This window comes from Paroedura picta, chromosome 11 (genome assembly GCF_049243985.1).
Source record: "Paroedura picta isolate Pp20150507F chromosome 11, Ppicta_v3.0, whole genome shotgun sequence".
NCBI lineage: Eukaryota > Metazoa > Chordata > Lepidosauria > Squamata > Gekkonidae > Paroedura > Paroedura picta.
In genome coordinates this window covers 3,246,859-3,266,662 of record NC_135379.1, presented here as the reverse complement: position 1 = coordinate 3,266,662, position 19,804 = coordinate 3,246,859, and the positions used below count along the sequence as shown (strand labels likewise).

Here is a 19,804-nt window from a genome sequence, read left to right as displayed (position 1 = left end):
CAAGAGAGTCCTGAATGGCTTTCCGTCCTGGTTTATGTTCCCCGAGAATGGAGTCACCCACAGGACTGTCATGGCTCCCCTCCCGGATCCCAAACACACTGTGACCTTTCAAAAATTTAATTACATTTTATAACATGACAGGCAGCTCTCAAAAGGAGACCAGAGGCAAACGAAGAACAGCTCCTGCCAGGCATTTCAGGGACAATGATCCAAACCAGATCAATAATCTGCCAATAAACAGGGAAGGCGTGCCCCCCCCCCCGAACCACCACCACACACACATGCACAAGGGTTTTTCTGCCCTCTTCAGGCTCCACCGCAAAAATCTCCAGGTATTTCTCAGTCCAGAGCTTCCAATCTCTACCTGTAACCTGGGAGCTTCTGTAGACCAGATTCGCCATCCGAGCCATGGCCTTCCAGAGAGCCAGCGTGGTGTAGCGGTTAAGAGCAATGGACTCTCATCTGGAGCTTGAGGATTGAGCCCCCACTCCTCCTCCACCTGCAGCCAGCTGGGTGACCATGGGCTAGTCAGTTCTCACAGAACAGTTCTCTCAGAGCTCTCTCAGCCTCACCTAGCTGACAGGATGTCCTTTGTGGGGAGAGGAAAGGAAGGCGATCGGAAGCTGCTTTGAGATTCCGTCAAATAATAAAAAGGGGGGTATTAAAAATCAGCAGGTCTCCTCTTTCTCGTTGAACCCCCCAGCACAGTAATCAGGCCTTTCTCCCTGCGTTTATTTTGCAAAAGTTGCTCTTTCTTTTCTCTTTTTTGGCCTGTTCTCTCTCTGGCATGCTCAGCCAAGCCTGGCGCATTGATGGCCGTTGCAACATCACTTTAGCCAATGCTTTTTTTGTGGTTCTTGCTGCCGTTCCAAAGAGAGGACAAAGAAACCCGCGTCTCCCAGCCTGAGCTCAGAATCTCCCTCCAAGGGCCGGGAAGAATAACACAACTAACTTGGATGGCTTTAAGCAAAGGGGGGGGGGGGCTGTGGTTTCCCAGTGGCCGATAAGCAAGCCCGCCCTTTCAAAAGGCCATTTTCCCACGTGTGAAATATTTGGGTGATGCAAATGGCTTGGCACCTGCCTGGCCTTCTCCAGAGCTATTGAGGGGAGATGAAAGGGGAGCTTTTCTCGCTGCTGCAGGAAGGGTTGGCTTTTCGAATACGAGCCCTGAAGAAGGAAGTGGGGGGGTGGGGGGGTGGGGGGTTGATTCATGCTTCGTGTCCCCGTCTCTCCTCACTTGATGCGTAGGGATGCCCTCTGATTCCTGGGCCTGGTCTCTTTGTTAAGTCTTGCATTTGTGTGCTCCTTTACGGCAATTCCCGGATCTTGCTTATTGCCTTAATCCCAACCTTGGCTGGTTTCGCACAATCACAGCTTTTATTTCTTATGGATCTTCGGTTCTAGCCAGCCCTTCCTGGCAGTTACTGCCCCCGCCCCGCCAGCTCGCCCTCTGTCTACCTCCAGAGAAGCAACTTGATTTAGTGGTGAAAAGCAGCAGCTTCTAATCTAGAAATCCGGGTTTGATTCCCCGCTCCTCCACATGCAGCCAGCTGGGTGACCCTGGGCTAGTCGCAGTCCTGCTAGGGCTATTCTCGCAGAGCAGTTCCCGCACAGCTCTCTCAGCCTCCCCTCCCTCACAGGGTGTCTGTCGTGGGGAGAGGCAGGAAGGCGATTGTGAGCCGCTTTGAGACTCCTTCGGGTAGAGAAAAGTGGCATATAAGAACGAACTCTTCTTCAGTAATCTCAGGGCTCTCTCAGCCTCCCCTCCCTCACAGAGGAAGAGGAAAGGGAAGGCGATTGTGAGCCTCTTTGAGACTCCTTTGGGTAGTGAATAGCAGGGTATAGAAACCAGCTCTTCTTCCCGTCAGATTTCCCAGTAGCCATTCCGAAACTCTGCTGTGCCAAAGGCCCACTGCTGCTCCTCATTTTCTAAAAACATTCAGCGGGCTCCGATAAAAGTGTCAGGCGCTGTGGGGCACTAGGGGCGCCACGTTGGGGACCCCTGCCCTAGTCAATTGGCCTGTTTTATGAACCACGTCTGCCTCCGGGTAAGAGAACTTTGAGGCAGGGACTGACGTCCCACCTTGTTATTGTACAACAGCTCAGAATACTCCGCATTGCCTGCCGTCATACCCAAGAGGGTGTTAGTCCCTGGTTATTGAGGAAGGTGCCCTGCCTGGCACACCCTCTGCCCAGGAGAAGGAGCTGAAACAATCCTGCATTTGACCCCATTCACAGCCCCCACCGCTTTTATCGGTTTCCCGCTTGACGTCACCGGACACCCCATTGTTAAAATCGTCAGCCTTCCAACGGAGAAACAAGCAGGCAGCCGTAATGCAGCCACACACTCAAAATGATTCACGAGCCGTGTCCACAGGTAAAATATCCATCCTGTGCTAGCTGGCATCCTTGCGCTTGTTCCTCACTCTCCTCCTGCACATTTTAAGCTGGCGGTCAGGAATAGGGAGAGCATAATGGGAACGTCCAGGGAGGAAGACTGGAATTTGGAAGCGCAAATTTAGAAGTGGCAATTCGGAAGATTCTGGGGGAGGGGGTTGCAACCGAAGCACGGATGTTTTCGTATTTCTTGTTCTTGCTCTTTCTGGATGAAATGCCTGGTGCTGGCTTTGCGCAAAATCAAGCCTTAAATTCAGCATCTTTTCCTGATCTCCTCATGGGGAATTCCCCCCCTAAAATGCATGCCGTCTGTGATGGTATTTGTGCTTTAGAGGAGTGAGATCCTGGTTGGTTTGTTTTTTCATCAGCAAAAGACAGAGGAGGGGGCAAATCTCACCCAGTTCCCCTCTTGGCGACAATCCGGTGTGGCTTTTTGTGTAACTGCCCCTGGCACACTCTTTTGACCAGGGGTAGTCAAACTGTGGCCCTCCAGATGCCTATGGACTACAATTCCCATGAGCCCCTGCCAGAAAATGCTGGCAGGGGTTCATGGGAATTATAGTCCATGGACATCTGGAGGGCTGCAGTTTGACTACCCTTCCTCTCTCCTGCTCCAGTTGAAAACCCCAGTGTTGCCATACAGAGGCTGGCAAGGGCCACTCACCTCTGGAGATCCCTTGTCCTGAAGACCCCATAAGCCAACTGGGACTTGATGCCACTTTCCACCTCCAGCACTTTCCTAGGGTGTCCCCTCTAGATGGGCCCTTAGATGGAGATCCCTCAGGCTTGATTCAAGTCCCGGAGTGCCTCAGAGGCATGAGCTTCCTTCATCAGATATAGAGTGTTCACTCTCAAAAACGTATATACCCCAAATCCAGCGAGTCTCTTAGCTGTGAACGGACTTGCATCTAGCTCTTCTCCTGAAGACCAACGTGACGACCCACCTGAAAGGACACAGGAAACTACTAGAATCGAGTCCAGGAGCAGCTTTGAAACCAACATGTTTTTTTTTTTGGGGGGGGGGTATGAAATTAAAACAGCCAGGTAAAGAGCTTTTTAAGGCTAATACCCTAGGGATGCCAACCTCCAGGTGGGTGTAAATCTGGCTACCGAACCAAAAAAGGTATCTTACAAGAAGGATATATTAATGAACAATAGAATGAGTACATAGTGAGGAATTCTGGCAGGCTGAGGTTTTTTTCCCACAAAAAGGCCATTTCCCCTGTTTAATTTGGAAAAACCAGTCCTGTTCTTGAAGATTTATTAGCGCTGAGTCATTAGGAGCCTTCTTTGATTCATAGACTTCTACGACTTTGCAGTCCTGGCCTGCCCCTTGAAGAAGCTGGATGTGGGGCAAAATGCTCATTGGATGTGAATTCTCCTAGAATCCTGTTTTGTTGTGAGAAGATGAGGCAGCCTTCTTGGTGTGGCATTTGGCCTGCAAGCGGTGCTCACGTTCTGTTCTCCTTCTCTGGATTATTTGTCTCTTGTTTATTATGGTTTATGGCTATACTATCTGTTGTGAACGTTTTATCGGCTTGTTAAAGCCCGTGCTGACGGTTCATTTTGGTTGATGTACTCATGGTATTGCTCATTAATATATTCTTGCCGCAAGAGACTCTGTATTGTCTATATCGGGCTTTCTCAACCAGGGTTTTGTGACACCCTGGGGGGTTCTTGAGGGCTTTTAAAAATTCCTTAAACATTTAGAGGCTGATAGGACCATATTTGGTCATGTTGACCTGCCCCCCCTCCCCAAATGGCCAATGACGGGCCCGGAGGGGGCGGGAAGGGGAGGGGCCTCAGGTGGGCATGGATGTAGCTCTGCTTCCCTACCCTATTCTGCACCATCTCAACCACTTCTGGGGGTTTACAGCAAGGCTAGTCTACATTATTTAGTTTGGTAGTCGGTTTTACACGGACCTCTAAGTTTCTGTTTGCCTAGTGCATGGTCCATGCTCCCTATGTTGTTTGCTTGGTTAGCCTCCAGGTGGGACCTGGGGGGACTCCGAGTATCACAACTCATCTCCAGCCTAAAGAGTTTAGTTCCCCTGGAGAAAAAGGATGCTTGGGAGGGCCTACTCCAGGGCGTTGTAGCCCATTGAGGCCTCCGTCCTCCCCAGGAATCCCCAAATCTCCAGGAGTTTCCCAACCTGGACCTGGGGATCCTGTTACACCCCCAAACTCTCTAAGGTCCGACCGGATTCGAATCTAGCTGTTCTCCTGCAGGCTGGCCTCCTTTAACAGGCTCTTTGCGTCCGCCGTTCGTTGGTCCCTCCTTTGCAACTGAGTCCGAATGTCTGCATATCTTTGTTGCCGAAAACACTGAGTGACACGCAACTCCCCATCTTTTTTTGGGGGGGGGGGAATATAAAAACAGTCCTACAAAAAGAGACCTTCGCAGGTTCATTCATAGCTCCGTTGTACTGGGTTTCTCTCTCTGTCTCTCTCTCTCTCTCTGTGTCTCTCTGTCTCTCTGTCTCTCTCTCTGAGCTGCGCTTCCAAAGGAAGCTTTTCTCTTCCCCTAAGCTGCTTAGCAAAGGGAAATTGTGAAGAGGTTGCATTCAAGCCCCAAAGAGGAGGATGAAAAGGAGAGAAAGCGTCGAGGGCGGATGGAGGCGGAGGCTTGTGGCTTGGCGGCCTCTAATGCCGTCTCTCTGGTTTTCCTCCTATCGATGGACAATGTACTTTCAAAGAGACGGCTCTCTAGATCTTGTCCTATTTATTGGTGGAGTCCATCTCTGGTCCCCCTCTGGCTTTTTTTTGTTTTTCTTTTTAACCTTCTGGTTCCCGTGGCTGTCCTTTTAAAATCTGCCTGGTTTTTCAGGACTGGTTATAGCTCCATTCAGAGCCATAGGGATAGGATTCGCACGCAGATCCTTTATGGCTATTAGGGCAATATGGGAAGTAGTCTTCCGATCCAACCCCATCTCAGTTTGGTTCCCCACTCTAGCTTAGGGGTAGTCAAACTGCGGCCCTCCAGATGTCCATGGACTACAGCATTCGCTGGCAGGGGCTCATGGGAATTGTAGTCCATGGACATCTGGAGGGCCGCTGTTTGACTACCCCTGCGGACAAGGCTCTTTCACAGACTCAGAATCCTGTTCTCAGAGAGAGATGGTCAGATCCTTGAGAGTCAGCGAGGTGTCCTGGTTAAGAGCCGCAGCTTCTAACCTGGAGAACCGGGTTTGATTCCTCACTCCTCCACATAGAGTTGCCAACTCTGGGTTGGGAAATACCTGGGGACTTTGGAGGGGGAGAGCCAGGAGTGGGTGGAATTTGGGGCTTACAATATCATTGAACATATCTGTCTTTTTATTGGCTTCTTCCTTCTAATCCTTCATTTGCTAGGACTGTTTGTTGTCTTTCTTTGCATGTTCACTTCAATTAGACCTTGCCGTTCTCCCAAACGGAGAACCAAAACTGTTCCTGTCATTCTTCACCCCGGGAGGAAGTTTGGCTGAGATGCTGCAACTGATATCTAACAGGGGTTCGGTTCCAGGTGATGCCACAATCTGAGGCTAGATGGCTGGTTACCTGGGAAAAGGTCTTCCTGGTGGCGGCCCCAAAATTATGAGATTCCCCTCCTGAGATTTGCCTGCCTCCTTCTCTCCTCATCGCCCCCTAGTGGGCGAAGTTTGTTTCCTGCTTGGCTTGCTTGACCTTCCTTCAAGTGGATGTTTTGGTTCATTGTTGTACGTACCGATGAATTATTCATCGCCTTGAGGAATCCCTCAGTTGGGCAGAAAGCTCAGAGTGAAATGCTTCCAGGAAGTCAAGCCGCTAATGATTAAAAATGAAGTCTCATCAGGAAGTCAGAATCCTTTGTGGCTTAACGGGTTGCCCTTTCTCCTCTGCAGACTGCCAAGGGATGTGGGATAACATCACCTGTTGGAAGCCAGCCTACATTGGCGAGGTCGTCTACGTCAGATGCCCCGACCTCTTCATGATGCTCAACATCGAAGATGGTACGTTGCCTGATCCCTCCGCCTTCACCCCCAGAAAGGGTCTCCCAGTCTGAGCTGCCAATACTGCCCTTGAGAAGCCAATACTCTGACTCAGTAGAAGGCAGCTGCTTGGGGAGGCCAATCCCTCTGAGGTTTACCGCCCCACCGTTCTTCTTTCCTCCTGCCACAATGGATCTTCTTCAATATGGAGAGACAATATGTCATGTAGTTGTCAGTACATTGTCAATATGGACCAGAGGTGGTCCAACTGTGGCCCTCCAGATGTCCATGGACTACAATTCCCATGAGCCCCTGCCAGAGAATGCTCATGGGAATTGTAGTCCATGGACATCTGGAGGGTCACAGTTAAACCACCCCTGGCTATGGACCATCTGGACAAAGTCTTCAGGACCATTTGGGCTGAAGTCTTCTTGGAGAGACCCTGTTTATACGCACCTTGCATTCCCAGAGTCACCATGCCTTTTCCTTATTGTCAATATAAACTTGTAACCAGAGGTCTTAAAGCATAAACAGTTATCGGATATTACCCATGTCAAAACTTCTCCACACAGAAGAAGTAGAGAGAAGAGCCTATTTTTCACTCTCCAAAGGAGTCCTGAAGCAGCTTACAAACATCTGAGAGAACTCTAAGAGAACTGCTTTCTGGGGCTGAGGGAACTCTAAGAGAACTGCTCTGCAAAAATAGCTCCAAGGGATTGTGAATAGCCTCAGCTCACCCAAGTGGCTGCATCTGGAGGAGTAAGGGATGAAACCCGTTTCTCCAGATTAGTGTCCGGTACACCACACCATGCTGGCATGGCCAACTAGCACATTAAGGAAACAACTAGACTTGAACCCTTCTCTCTGATTCAGGTAATTTAGAGAAGAGAAAGAAAAATATATATTTTTTGTACCCCGCTTTTTACTACCTGAAGGCATCCCAAAGCGGCTTCCAATCGCTCTCCCTTCCCCTCCCCACAACAGACGCTCTGTGAGATAGGTGAGGCTGAGAGAGCTCTGAGAGAACTGGGACTGGCCCAAAGTCACCCAGCTGGCTGCATGTGGAGGAGGAGTCAGGAATCGAACCCGGTTCTCCAGATTAGAGGCTGCCGCTCCAAGTCGTGCAGTTCAGGGATGACGTGACCTGCTCAACTCCCGGCCTGGATAAGGCCTGGCTTAGTTCCTATTCTGTAGGGGGGATCAGCTTTTCAACAACATGGCATTTAATGCCCTCCTCGGAGGACCCAAGCAAGATGGCTGGTTGGAGGAGAAAAGTCCTCGTTTCCGCCGTTCAGGTGGGGCCGATCCGCAGATGCGATCGCACACGCGTCCTTATGGGTTCTTTCCCCATCACGAACGGCGGGCCAGCGTCTCCATGGTAACGGATGAAATCTTTGGGAAATGATAAGTACATTTGCTCCTTGCGATGCCGGAGGGGGGGGGGGCGCAGGGGCTCTTCAGCAACACCAGCCAAAGCTCTGGATGGAAGCATGCCGACAGACACAGCGAGAGAGGGGGGGACCATGGCTTCGACTCCACTTCAGGCAAGGGAAGCAAAACCCCAAAGGGCCAGCCCTCGAGGCACGGGATCCTCCACCCCGCTAGGCACGTCTCGTATCCAGGTCCGTACAGGCCGTCGTCTCAGCCCTGCTGGGTCGACCTGGAAATCTCCATCATAAGGGTCATCTGCTTCTTTATTGTTGTCCTGTTCCCTTTCCCCCAGCTGCATTTCATCCGGACAGAGGTAGAGCCCTGCTGGATCCGACCGGTCACACTGGAGTGGTTGAAAGTAGAGCGAGGCCTCGTCCTGAGTTAGACCCCTTGGACCAGGGATCCTCAACCTGTGGTCCTCCAGAGGTTCATGGACGACAATTCCCAGGAGCCCCTGCCAGCAAATGCTGGCAGGGGCTCATGGGAATTGTCGTCCATGAACCTCTGGAGGACCACAGGTTGAGGATCCCTGCCTTGGACTACCAAGATCAGCACGGGCTATTCTGACTCTCAGAGTGGAAACCTTTCATATCATTTGCTGCTGGATGCTCAGGATGCACGAAGCAGATGCTCTGCCACTAAGAGCACTTTTTGAGCACTTCTATGAGCCCACTGAACTCCCACTGAACTCTCCACTCCACCTTTCTTTGCTGGCAATCTTTCCTACTGGATCCTCTCCTTTCCTGTTCTGTCCTTCTAACGGCCCGATTCCTCTGCCTCCTTCTTGCCAGAGCAACCTGCAACCAAAGCAGTCTCTCCCCGACTCCTCTCTGCTCCTCTCTTCAGTTCTGATCGGCCACCCCTCCTGGCCCACTGCTTCTACCTCCCTTCCCACAACGCTCCTGAGATCTTTGGATTCACAAGCAGACCTGTGGAGAGTAGGCACGTGCACGGAAAAACACAGAAACTGGACCGTTTTTGCATTCCGCCAGAATTGATTCAGTCGAATCTGGATCACCCTCAAACTCCCTTCACTCAGTCGGTTTTGGCCAAATTAGTTCAGCCAAATCTGAAACAGTCAGAATTTTGTCACGTGCCCCTCCCCCATCGTCCCAGGAAGTAGAGAGCATCTCTGCTGCCTAAGAAAGCAAGCGGGGATCCATTTAAAGGATCCACCAAGCAGGGATCGTGACAGATCAGCTCCTTGGGGCTCTCTCTCACCCCTCCCCTTCCTTTAAACTGGCTGAGTCATGGCTGAATTGCCAAATCGCGATTCGGATATCGGTGACCCACCCATGGATGCTTGCTGCGTGACCTTGGGTTGGCCATATATTCTCAGCCTCTCTCAAACCTCGGAAATCTTCTGGTTCCTAAAGCACTGCCGGATTCAAATCTGGGTTGTTGGGGGGGATTTGCTCACCTTTCTTCCCAAAAGGCCCCAAATGCAGCATGTTCTTGTGCACCCACTGCAGGAGAGACAAGTTCTGCATACTGGCCTGCAAAGCCCGAATTCAGTTCCCAACTTGCCCATTCTATTGCATTCATTCTGCGGATTTGCTTTCTGAAGCTCCGTCAGTTTTGTTGCTATTAGAGAATTTAAACTCACTTCACTTGTGCCTGATGGAGGAAACCTAAAAGCACCGTAGAAGCTCTAGTGCAGGGGTGGCCAAACTGTGGCTCTCCAGATGTCCATGGACTACAATGCCCATGAGCCCCTGGCAGCCCCTGCCAGCTCTGCCAATTTTAGAGCTGAGGCCAGCAGAAAGAATAGCTGAAACATCTGATGGGGGCCTCCTCCTCCCTGCTCCTTCCTTTCCCCCGCTTAAAGGACAAGCGGTCTCTTTATTTATGTTTTTGAAGGTTTTAGTAGTACTTTTATTTATGTATCTTGGTTTTTATGTTGACTGTCCAGCCAATCCTATGTTATACACTGCCCTGAGGCAATCAGCCACGAGGGAGTGCCCTGGAAGGCCAATGAATGAATGAATGAATGAATGAATGAATGAATGAATGAATGAATGAATGAATGAATGAATGAATGAATGGCCCATGGACTTCTGGAGAGCCGGTTTGTCGATGCCTACTTTAGACTCCTTCCAAAGACTTTCAAACTCATTAACAAATTCTGAACTCCAGAACGGAAGAGGTCCTGTTCACAGGGCAAAATCGGAATAAACCATTCTGGGGCTTTTCAGGTTAGGGATGCTTCTGAAACGTGTCCAGCCTTTTATACAAAGCAAAGTGAGGAAATCTGCAGAGGGCCCAGCATCATCTAGTGGTGAAATGAAAGGCTGCCGAGGTGGAATGCAAAGTCCCCCGAAGAATGTAAGGTCCTCTGTTGTGTGTAGAATGACCTCCGACAGACTTGAAAGCAGGAAATAGGGAAGACTGCAAGAAGAAAAAGGTAAAATGGAGGGCTGGGGAATAGGTAAGTCAACTGCCCATTCAAGACCTGTGTGTGTGTGTGTGTGTGTGTGTGTGTGTGTGTGTGTGTGTGTGTGTGTAGTTAAATGGAGAAGAGCTGGTTTTTATGCTCCACTTTCCCCTATCCAGGGGATAGGGAAAAGCGGCTTGCAACCATCTTTCCTTTCCCCACAACAGGCTCCCTGTGAGGTAGGTGGGGCTGAGAGAGCTCTGAGAGAACTGCTCTGCGAGAACAGCTCTGCAAGAACAGAACTGTGTCTGGCCCAGGTTCACCCAGCTGGCTGCGTGTGGAGGAGTGGGGTAGCAAACCCAGCTCCCCAGGTTAGAAGTAGGTGCTCCTAACCACACGCCCAGCTGGAAGAAAGGAAAATGGGAGCCTAGAACAGGGGAGGGATCGATGTTCAGTTCCGTGGTGTGTTTTTATGGATTATTTCTGTGGAGGAGATCTGACCCGGTGTGTTCTTTTCTTTTCTTAAAGGGCAGGACGTGAGCAGCATGGCTTATGCGCAGCCAGGTAAGATGGCGTTCTGGTGTTATCCTAGGAGGGATGCCCCTTGGGGAGGGCAGGGGAGGGGATGGCCAAACTACATTGATCCACCTCACTTTCCCCACAGCCACACAGCAGGTGGGTGGGATGGCATTTTCAAGGCCCACAAGGGCTCAAGTCGGCTTTGGACCCCAGCGTGGGGTTGCCAACCTCCAGCTGGGGCCTGGAGCTCACCCGAAATTACAACAGATCTCCAGAGAATGGAGATCCGTCCGCCTGGAGAAAGTGGCAGTCTCAGGGGGTAGACTCTATAGCAGGGGTGGCCAAACTGCAGCTCTCCAGATGTGCATGGACTACAATTCCCATGATCCCCTGCCATGTCCATGGACTTCAATTCCCATGCGCCTCTGCCAATATGTGCTGGCCAGGCCTCGTGGGGACTGTACTCCATGGAGATCTGGAGAGCCGCCGTTTGGCCACCCCTGCTCTACGGCATCACACCCCTGTGAAGCTCCTCCCTCAGTCCTCCCTCCCCCAGGCTCCAACGCCAAAATCTCCAGAAATGTCACAACCTGGAATTGGCAGCCCTCAGGGGGAGGAGAGGAAGCTGTGGCCTTACACCAAATCAAAATGGCCGTGGCCTGACTCATTACGGAATGGAACATGCAGTGTTGCCCTAACTGGAAGGAAGGAAGGAAGGAAGGAAGGAAGGAAGGAAGGAAGGAAGGAAGGAAGGAAGGAAGGAAGGAAGGAAGGAAGGAAGGAAGGAAGGAAGGAAGGAAGGAAGGAAGGAAGGAAGGAAGGAAGGAAGGAAGGAAGGAAGGAAGGAAGGAAGGAAGGAAGGAAGGAAGGAAGGAAGGAAGGAAGGAAGGAAGGAAGGAAGGAAGGAAGGAAGGAAGGAAGGAAGGAAGGAAGGAAGGAAGGAAGGAAGGAAGAAAGAAAGAAAGAAAGAAAGAAAGAAAGAAAGAAAGAAAGAAAGAAAGAAAGAAAGAAAGAAAGAAAGAAAGAAAGAAAGAAAGAAAGAAAGAAAGAAAGAAAGAAAGAAAGAAAGAAAGAAAGAAAGACTATAGCTTAGGGATGAAGGATTTTCATGCAGATGGTCCCAGGTTCAGTCCCTGACAACCCTGCTTTAAATGATCCATGCAAAAGACCTCACCTTGAGATCCAGGACAGCTGCAGCCGGCCAGAGGAGCTGAAGACATGAGCACCTGAAGCTGTACTTGTACTGAATCAGACCCTTGAGCCACTGAGTCCAGCGTTATCTCCTCAGGCTGGCACAGCCCTCTGGGGTCTCAGATAGGGGCCTTCCACATCCCCTCCTGCTTGTTCCTTTTAACTGGAGATGCCAGGGATCAAACGTGGACCCTTCTGCGTGGCAAGCAGCGGCTCTCCCCCCGAGCCACGCTCCTCCCCTAAAGAAGGGCCAGATGGCAATGCTCTCTGTATTTCTCTGCTTTGCAGGCGATCTGGAACTCCTGGACAGCGCCGACGAACTGCTAGGTAAGGAAAAGCGATGCCGTAATGCTTCCCTCTCGCGAGGAAGGGATTTGAGGCTGAAGCTGAGCTGATATTAATTTCCTAATCGATTCTAATTACAGTGGTAAACTTGGCAGCCTATTACTTTGCCGGGTATTATGAGCATGAATCCTCGACTGCTACGATCTAGCAGGGACGTAATTATAAATTATACTTCTCGCTGTAACAGCAATTTTCCAGTCACCGAATCCCCCCCCCCTCCCAGTGGTGGATCACCAGCAACGCCTGTCAGAGGAAGCAAGGGCACACGAATTGCTTCCGAATTGCGCATGGCGCTCCTTTCCAGGCCCAAAGCGCGGCTTGCTCCATCCCGTCGGCCAGGAGGGACAAGGGCACGACGTTGCTACATCCCCGATGCTGACCGAAAACAAGGGCCGCATCAGCTCGTGGTTGATATGCTTGCACGCTCGGGAGCATGGTGTGCCAAAGGCAAAGAGCTCCCTCCCTCTCATATCTGCAGACTGAGATGGTAGCATGAAATCATAGAATCATAGAATCATAGAGTTGGAAGGGGCCATAAAGGCCATCTAGTCCAACCCCCTGCTCAACGCAGGATCAGCCCTAAGCATCCTAAAGCATCCAAGAAAAGTGTGCATCCAGCCTTTGCTTGAAGACTGCCAGTGAGGGGGATCCATTCCCTGCAGAACGTTGTCTTATGCATGAGGGATAAGAACATAAAAAGAACCATGCTGGATCAGGCCAGGGGTCCATCCAATCCAGCCTTCGGTCTCACAGAGTGTTCAGCCCTCTTGTTGTTTCCCCACTCCAAAGGAATACCTCGGGCTATTTCGAGTGGGGAAACAACAAGACTTCAGAATGGATAATAAGACCCTCTCACTCGCCATTCTCCGCTCCGAACTGCAGCCTCCCAAGCCTCCTTCTCATTTAAACAAAAAAAAACAAAGATGAGGGAAAGTTTTATGCCACTGCGTGTCGACCTGCCATGTGCCCTTGAACGCCCTCGCGCATCTGGCCTTTTGCAGAACACATTAATTTCTGAGACGTAGCTCCCTTTGTGCTGGACCATCCTTCAGTCTGAACTCATTTCATTTTCAGTCCCTTTATGGCTGCCGTGAAAAAGGCAGAAGAATTTTTTCATTACGGGGAGAGCGCCGGCAGCCGGCCACTGACAATAGCACCAGGGCCCGACCTTCATGGGGAAATGCTCGACAGGAAGTTCCTCACCAGGGCGGGGGTAGGGGGGGTTGGAGTGGAAGAGTCATGCCCAGGATTTGGGCAAGACACGCTTCTGATAGATCTTCCCTAGCGTTTCCTCTAGAACAAGGGTAGTCAACCTGTGGTCCTCCAGATGTCCATGGACTACAATTCCCATGAGCCCCTGCCAGCGAATGCTGGCAGGGGCTCATGGGAATTGTAGTCCATGGACATCTGGAGGACCACAGGTTGACTACCCCTGCTCTTGAACAAAGTCCTGCATCATGCTGCCTCCACACCTGTATGGGCCCTGGCAGAGTGAAAGGCAGCTTGGCGTTGTGGTTGTGAGTGGCGGCAGGAAAAGAGGAAGAAGAAGGAACGTTGTTTTTTATCCCCTGCTTTTCACTACTCAAGGCAGTTTCGGAGCAGCTTACCACCGCCTTCCCTTCCTCTCCCCACACCAGACACCCTGTGAGGCAGGTGAGGTTGAAAGTGCTCTGGCAGAACTATTCTGGGAGAACAGTTTTAACAGGACTGGGACTAGCCCCCAAATCACCCAGCTGGCTTCATCTGGAGGAGCGGAGAATTAAAGTCCAGCTCAGCAGATTAGAGGCCATTGGTCTCAACCATGACAGCACACTGGCTCCGAGACCCAACGACAGATAGATCGACGCCAGCAACCCGAGCAAGCCTGTGAAAGACAGGACGTTTTGGAGGTCATTCACTGATAGGGTCACCCTAAGTCGGACTCGGAAGCAGCCTGAAGGCTCATAAAGACCAGGAGCCCCTCCCCCACCCCTCGTCCCGCAGGTGGGTCACAATTCAAGACAACGGAATCATCAAGGACTCTTTTGAGAGCCAGCTTAGACTCATAGGATCATAGAGTTGGAAGGGACCTCCAGAGTCATCTAGCTCAACCCCCTGCAAAATGCAGGAGATTCACAGCTACCTGCCCACCCACAGGGACCCCAATTCCATGCTCAAGTGTTATTCACCGTGCGGCCCTTTTCTAAAGCTGCCCCGTTCCCCGCTTGAACCGGCAGGTGGGTCTGATTTAAAGATCAGCAGGAACTGCACGGAGGTCGGCTGGTCCGAACCTTTCCCCCATTACTACGATGCCTGTGGATTCGACGAGAACGATACAATGGACAAGGACCAGGTAGGCTGGAAAGCGGCCGAGGGGCGGACGGCGTCGGCATTCCACCGCCAAATTTTTGAATACCGAATCTTCGTAACAGTGGCGCTCAGCCGCAGTGCATCGGAGAAGTCGGCCATTTTGAACTTTTGGAGGAGAGGGGCGGGACTGCAAAGCGCCAGGAAGTTGCGGGCGACTTACGGCGCCCCCTGGTGTTGATTTCAAGGCAAGAGGTGATCAGAACTGGTTGCCCATTGCCGGCCTCCATGACGTGTCCCTGATATTCCTTGGAGGCCTCCCTTCTGAGAACTAACCAGGGCAGCTGTTGCTTAGGGGTCAGGTTAGCCTGGGCCTGCCTTTTCCAACCTCCTGACCATGGAGGAGCCCCTGAAATAACTTTTCAGGCTTTGAGGCACCTGGCCACGCTTCCCTGCCACACACCACGTCACTAGAAAGGACATCACCACTCGTGTTAACAGGCAGGCTCAAGGAGGACTCAGGGGGAGGGCGGGGGGACAGGAGGCATTTTTAGGCAGTAGGCGTGTAGGCTCCGCCCCCTCCCAGGTATAGAAATCATGAGCGAATTCATGCTCAAGAGGATGGGAGCAAAGGAACCTTACCTGGATACACCAGAGATGGAACATAGGACCTTCTTCCGCTGAGTCAGCCCTCCTCAGAATAAGGCTATGCAAAATGACCTTCTAGAAAGTGGGTGTATTTGTCCCTGCTAGCTCAGTGGTGTCCTCCCTAGAGGTCCTGAGGACCTTGGGGTCAGGGGGACTTGAGCCTCCTGCATGCCAAGCATTGCTCTGCTGCTGAGCTACGGGGGATCCTCTCCTAACGCTTCCGTTGTGGCTTGACTTCCTCAGGATTACTATTACCTCTCCGTGAAGGCCTTGTACACCGTGGGCTACAGCACTTCCCTGGTGTCGCTCACCACTGCCATGGTCATCCTGTGTCGCTTCCGGTGAGTGGGCGTGAGAGACTGAGGTGGCCTGGGTGGGGAGGAAGCCAGGCTCGTCTTCAATGACGGAAAACCAGATCCGATGCATCTGGAATACCCACAAAAGTCACCCTGTGAGGGAGGTGGGGCTGAAGGAGCTCAGATCCCAGGGTCACCCAACAGGGCTTCATGGGGGGAAGTGGGGAATCAAACCCTGGGTCTCCGGCCCACCAAACAGGCTCTCTCTGAAGCAAATTGAGGCTGAAAAGCTCCTACCACCTCAATCTTGTTGTTCTCTGAGCTGCTACTGAATTCTAATCTAGCTGTCCTGATTGTTTATTGTCCAACCCAGAGTCCCACCCTCGAAAGAGGAAGCCGTAGAACCTCCTGGCCGCCATTTCTTTCCTTATCAGGGAACGTTCTTTCCACTTTTCTTGGGTTTGGCTTCTAGGAAAGGCGCTTCTGTTTGGCACATCGAGACGTTGAGTGCTTTTGTCTTCTCCTCTCGTCCCCAGGAAGCTTCACTGCACGCGGAACTTCATCCACATGAACCTCTTTGTGTCCTTCATCCTACGAGCCATCTCGGTCTTCATCAAAGACGGAGTCCTTTACACGGAGCAGGACAGCAACCACTGTTTCATCTCTACGGTAGGCACAGCCAGAATCCGAAGCAGAATGGTTTCTCACCTGATAAGGAGGAAGGACGGACATTTACGATTTAAAAAAACAACAGTGAAGTAGACTCCTAGAATCCTAGAGTGGGAAGGGTCCTCGAGGCCATCTAGTCTCACCCCCTGCTCAGTTCTGGATCAGCCTCCAGCATCCAGGAGAAGTCTCTGTCCAGCTTCTGCTTCAATACTGCCATTGAGGAGGAGCTCACTGCTTTTCATAGAATCATAGAATCCTAGAATCATAGAGTTGGAAGGGACCTCCTGGGTCATCTAGTCCAACCCCCTGCACTATGCAGGACACAACCCTCTCACTCCTCCACTGTCAGCTGCCACCCCCTTGAGCCTTCACAGAATCAGCCTCTCCATCAGATGGCTCTCCAGCCCCTGTTTAAAAATTTCCAAAGATGCTTCCTTTACCACAGCATCATGCTGTCTGCTCATATTTAGCTTACAGTCTACAACAAGAATAGGAAGAGTTGGTTTTTATACCCTGCTTTTCCCAAAGAGTCTCACAGCGGCTTACAATCACCTTCCCTTCCTCTCCACACAACAGCTATCCTGGGGCTCAGAGTGCCTTGACAAGACTGCTCTGTGAGAACAGCACTATCAGGACTGTGACTAGACCAAGGTCACCCAGTTGGCCGCCTGTGGAGGGGCAGGGAATCCAACCTGGCTTGCCAGATTAGAAGCCAGCGCTTCTTACACCAAGCTGGCTACCCAGAAGTGTCTCTCTCATCCAGTATGCGTGTTTCAAAGAGTGCAGCAAGGGAAGAATGTAAACATGTCTTTAAGAGCCTGCCTGACTTCCTCACGCCCACCTTTTCCTCCAATTCCTTATTCCAACCTCCTCCTCCTTCCTCTTGTTCTAATTTCCTCCAAGGTTTCTTGATTGCAATTTATGTTATTCAAGGATCTTATATTTTCTGGGAAGGAGCTGCACGGTTTGTGTCACGCTTGCCGCTGTTTATAGAGTTAAAAAAAACAAACACGCGCACCCCGATCTGAAGTTTGGCAGCCTTCCCGCATGCCGTCCTGGCTTTCCAAAATGGAAAATGCTGTGAACATCCATAATTTTCTGTTCCTCACGTAGAAACGGCACCTTTGCCTTTGACGGAGAAATGTGCCAAGCAAGTGGTGGGTTTAAAAATTCTGCTTGCCAGCACGATGCAGCGGCTAGAGTTTTGTGCTATGTTGAGGGAGGTGAGGGGCTAGGGTTTAGGGTTTTTTGCCATGAAGCTCACTGGGTGACCCTGGGCAAGCCGCTCTCTCGTCCTTTCAGCCTAACCAGCTTTGCCACGGAGGGGGAGAGGGGGGAACCATGTGCATCAGACTTAGAAGGATACTGGAAAGGATACAGAAAGGTAGCCGGGAGGGTATCAGAAACCGGAAGGGAATTTCCCTGTGAGTTTCTCTTGTCCCCATTTGTAAACGCATGATTCCTACTACTCTCCTCCATGGAATCTACGGCTTTCCTCTATTCTATAGAGCAGGGGTAGTCAAACTGTGGCCCTCCAGATGTCCATGGACTACAATTCCCATGAGCCCCTGCCAGCGAACGCTGGCAGGGGCTCATGGGAATTGTAGTCCATGGACATCTGGAGGGCCGCAGTTTGACTACCCCTGCTATAGAGGCTTCCTCTCAAGGAAATGTGTCGTTCACTACAGAGAGAGAGACTTTAGTGAGGGAGTCTTTTTTTGCCAGTGGCAAAACAAGCTACGTTGGGAGGAAGGCTCCTGCTGGGGAAGGAGGAAAGATTCGAACTTGGCAGAGTCAAGCGGCAGGGCGCCAGCCTTGATGAACGCCGCTGGGGTTTGCGTCCGAGGGCAGCCACGTTGATGTGCAGTCAAGCCCCGGACCCCTTGGAATGCTTATATCCCCGAAACCTTATTAGTCCCTCAGGTATTACCGGATTTGAAACGAAAAGTGGAATTGTGTCCCGTTCCGATGGCTAAGGAATCAGAAAGGCAGGGCAGGGCCAGAACTCGAACTTAAACTGGTATTCTAAATCATTGTAAACCGCTTTGAGGATTATGTGTTCAAAAAAAAAAAAAAAGCAATCGAGAACCTTAATACCTTAAACTCATTCTGTTGATACAGAACAATCTGTCGTGAGTCCTCCCCCCCCCCCCCCCGGCCACGTTCCACGTGCCACAGAGTGCGGGGTGGCCTTGAACATTGACGGTGTTCTGAGAATTCACACATTGGACCGCTCTGTAGCTCTCGTCCCTTCGTTCCGCAGAGTTCGGACCGACGAACCTCTGAGGGTCACCCCATACAGCGCATCTTTTCCGAACGTTCCTAACAATTTCCCGGCATTCTTCCATCGTTGGTGTTTAAAAGGCTTCTTGGGATTACTCTGCAGGCCCACAATGGGCAGGCACACAGCTGGGTTCCTTTCTTGTATTCAAAGGAGGCCTGGAGGACTTCAGTCTGCCAATTAGCAGCCATTGTTGCTTGGCTCCCAGCCTACACTTGAAATGGTGAAGTTTCCCTGCGTGCTTTCATCCAACACCTTCTGAGGTCTGAAATTGCTTCACTGTGATTCCGAACGGCAGCTCCTAAGTGGCCTTCGGCATTTCCTCGCCCTGCAACCCCCCCCCCTATAAATCCTTTTAGATGTAATTTGAAAGGAAAGGTCAGGTTGCTTTCCCCCCATTAATATGCCATTTCAAAATCACGGAAATTGTCTCCGCTGCCTGTCAAACCCACGTCAAGCGCAAGCCATGGATCTTAAGTTAGACGTGAATAAACATTCCCTTTTCTGTCCCCATTTATATTAAATTTGGGTTTTCCGCACTCGGTTTCGGCTTTCCATTTTTTGGCTCTGCTTTAGCATATTCGTTTGTGGGACGCACACATGCTGTACTTCTGTTTTGACTTTGGGCTTTTATGGCATGTACAGGATGCGTACTTACGCAGTGCTGTTTTATTAATGCCCCCCCTAAGACTGAGAAACATCTGCATTTCATAAGAAAAATTCATTGTGAGGCAGCTGAAAATGGAACAATGCAGTGAAAAAACATGGGGTTCTCTTTGCGGAAGGAAGGAGCAGAACTGAAATTGGGCGGAGGGGCTGTGGCACAGTGGAAGAGTCTCTGTTTTGCACACAGAAGGTCCCAGGTTCAATCCCTGGCATTTCCAATTAAAAGGGCCAGGTAAACAGTGACCAGGTAGGAGGTCTTAGGGACTGTATCAGTCCACTCTTGGCTCATCTTCTGTGGCTTACAATTTCAAAGCCCTAAATGGTTTGAAGCCAACATAGCTGAAGGACCATCTAATCCCACAGCCTCTGTGGTTATCCTTAGAGGCCCTATTTGGGGTCTTCTCTCACCATCTGAGATCAGGCAGTTGGTGACCCATGAGAGCAGGGGTAGTCAACCTGTGGTCCTCCAGATGTTCATGGACTACAATTCCCACGAGCCCCTGCCAGCATTTGCTGGCAGGGGCTCCTGGGAATTGTAGTCCATGGACATCTGGAGGACTACAGGTTGACTACCCCTGCATGAGAGGACCTGTGAGGTAGGTGGGACTGAGAGAGCTCTAACAGAACAACTCTGTGAGAACAGCCCAAAAGAGACCTGTGACTAGCCCAAGGCCACCCAGCAAGCCTCATATGGAGGAGGAAGGGAAAATCAAACTGGGTTCACCTCCCTTAAACACCACACCATGCTAGTTTC

At 51.1% G+C, this 19,804-nt stretch overlaps 1 protein-coding gene across 7 annotated transcripts in view; it reads left to right on the top strand.

Annotated features, from left to right (window-relative positions):
* The window catches only part of ADCYAP1R1 (ADCYAP receptor type I), an 88,120-nt gene that overhangs the window by 40,807 nt on the left and 27,509 nt on the right, over nt 1-19,804 (top strand). For all 7 annotated transcript variants that reach the window (XM_077304779.1, XM_077304777.1, XM_077304776.1 and 4 more), the window contains 6 exons: nt 6,258-6,365; nt 10,678-10,713; nt 12,148-12,186; nt 14,421-14,536; nt 15,382-15,479; nt 15,971-16,103. In XM_077304779.1, the coding sequence (XP_077160894.1) occupies nt 6,258-6,365; nt 10,678-10,713; nt 12,148-12,186; nt 14,421-14,536; nt 15,382-15,479; nt 15,971-16,103 (530 nt within the window). The remainder of the gene's footprint in view (nt 1-6,257; nt 6,366-10,677; nt 10,714-12,147; nt 12,187-14,420; nt 14,537-15,381; nt 15,480-15,970; nt 16,104-19,804) is intronic.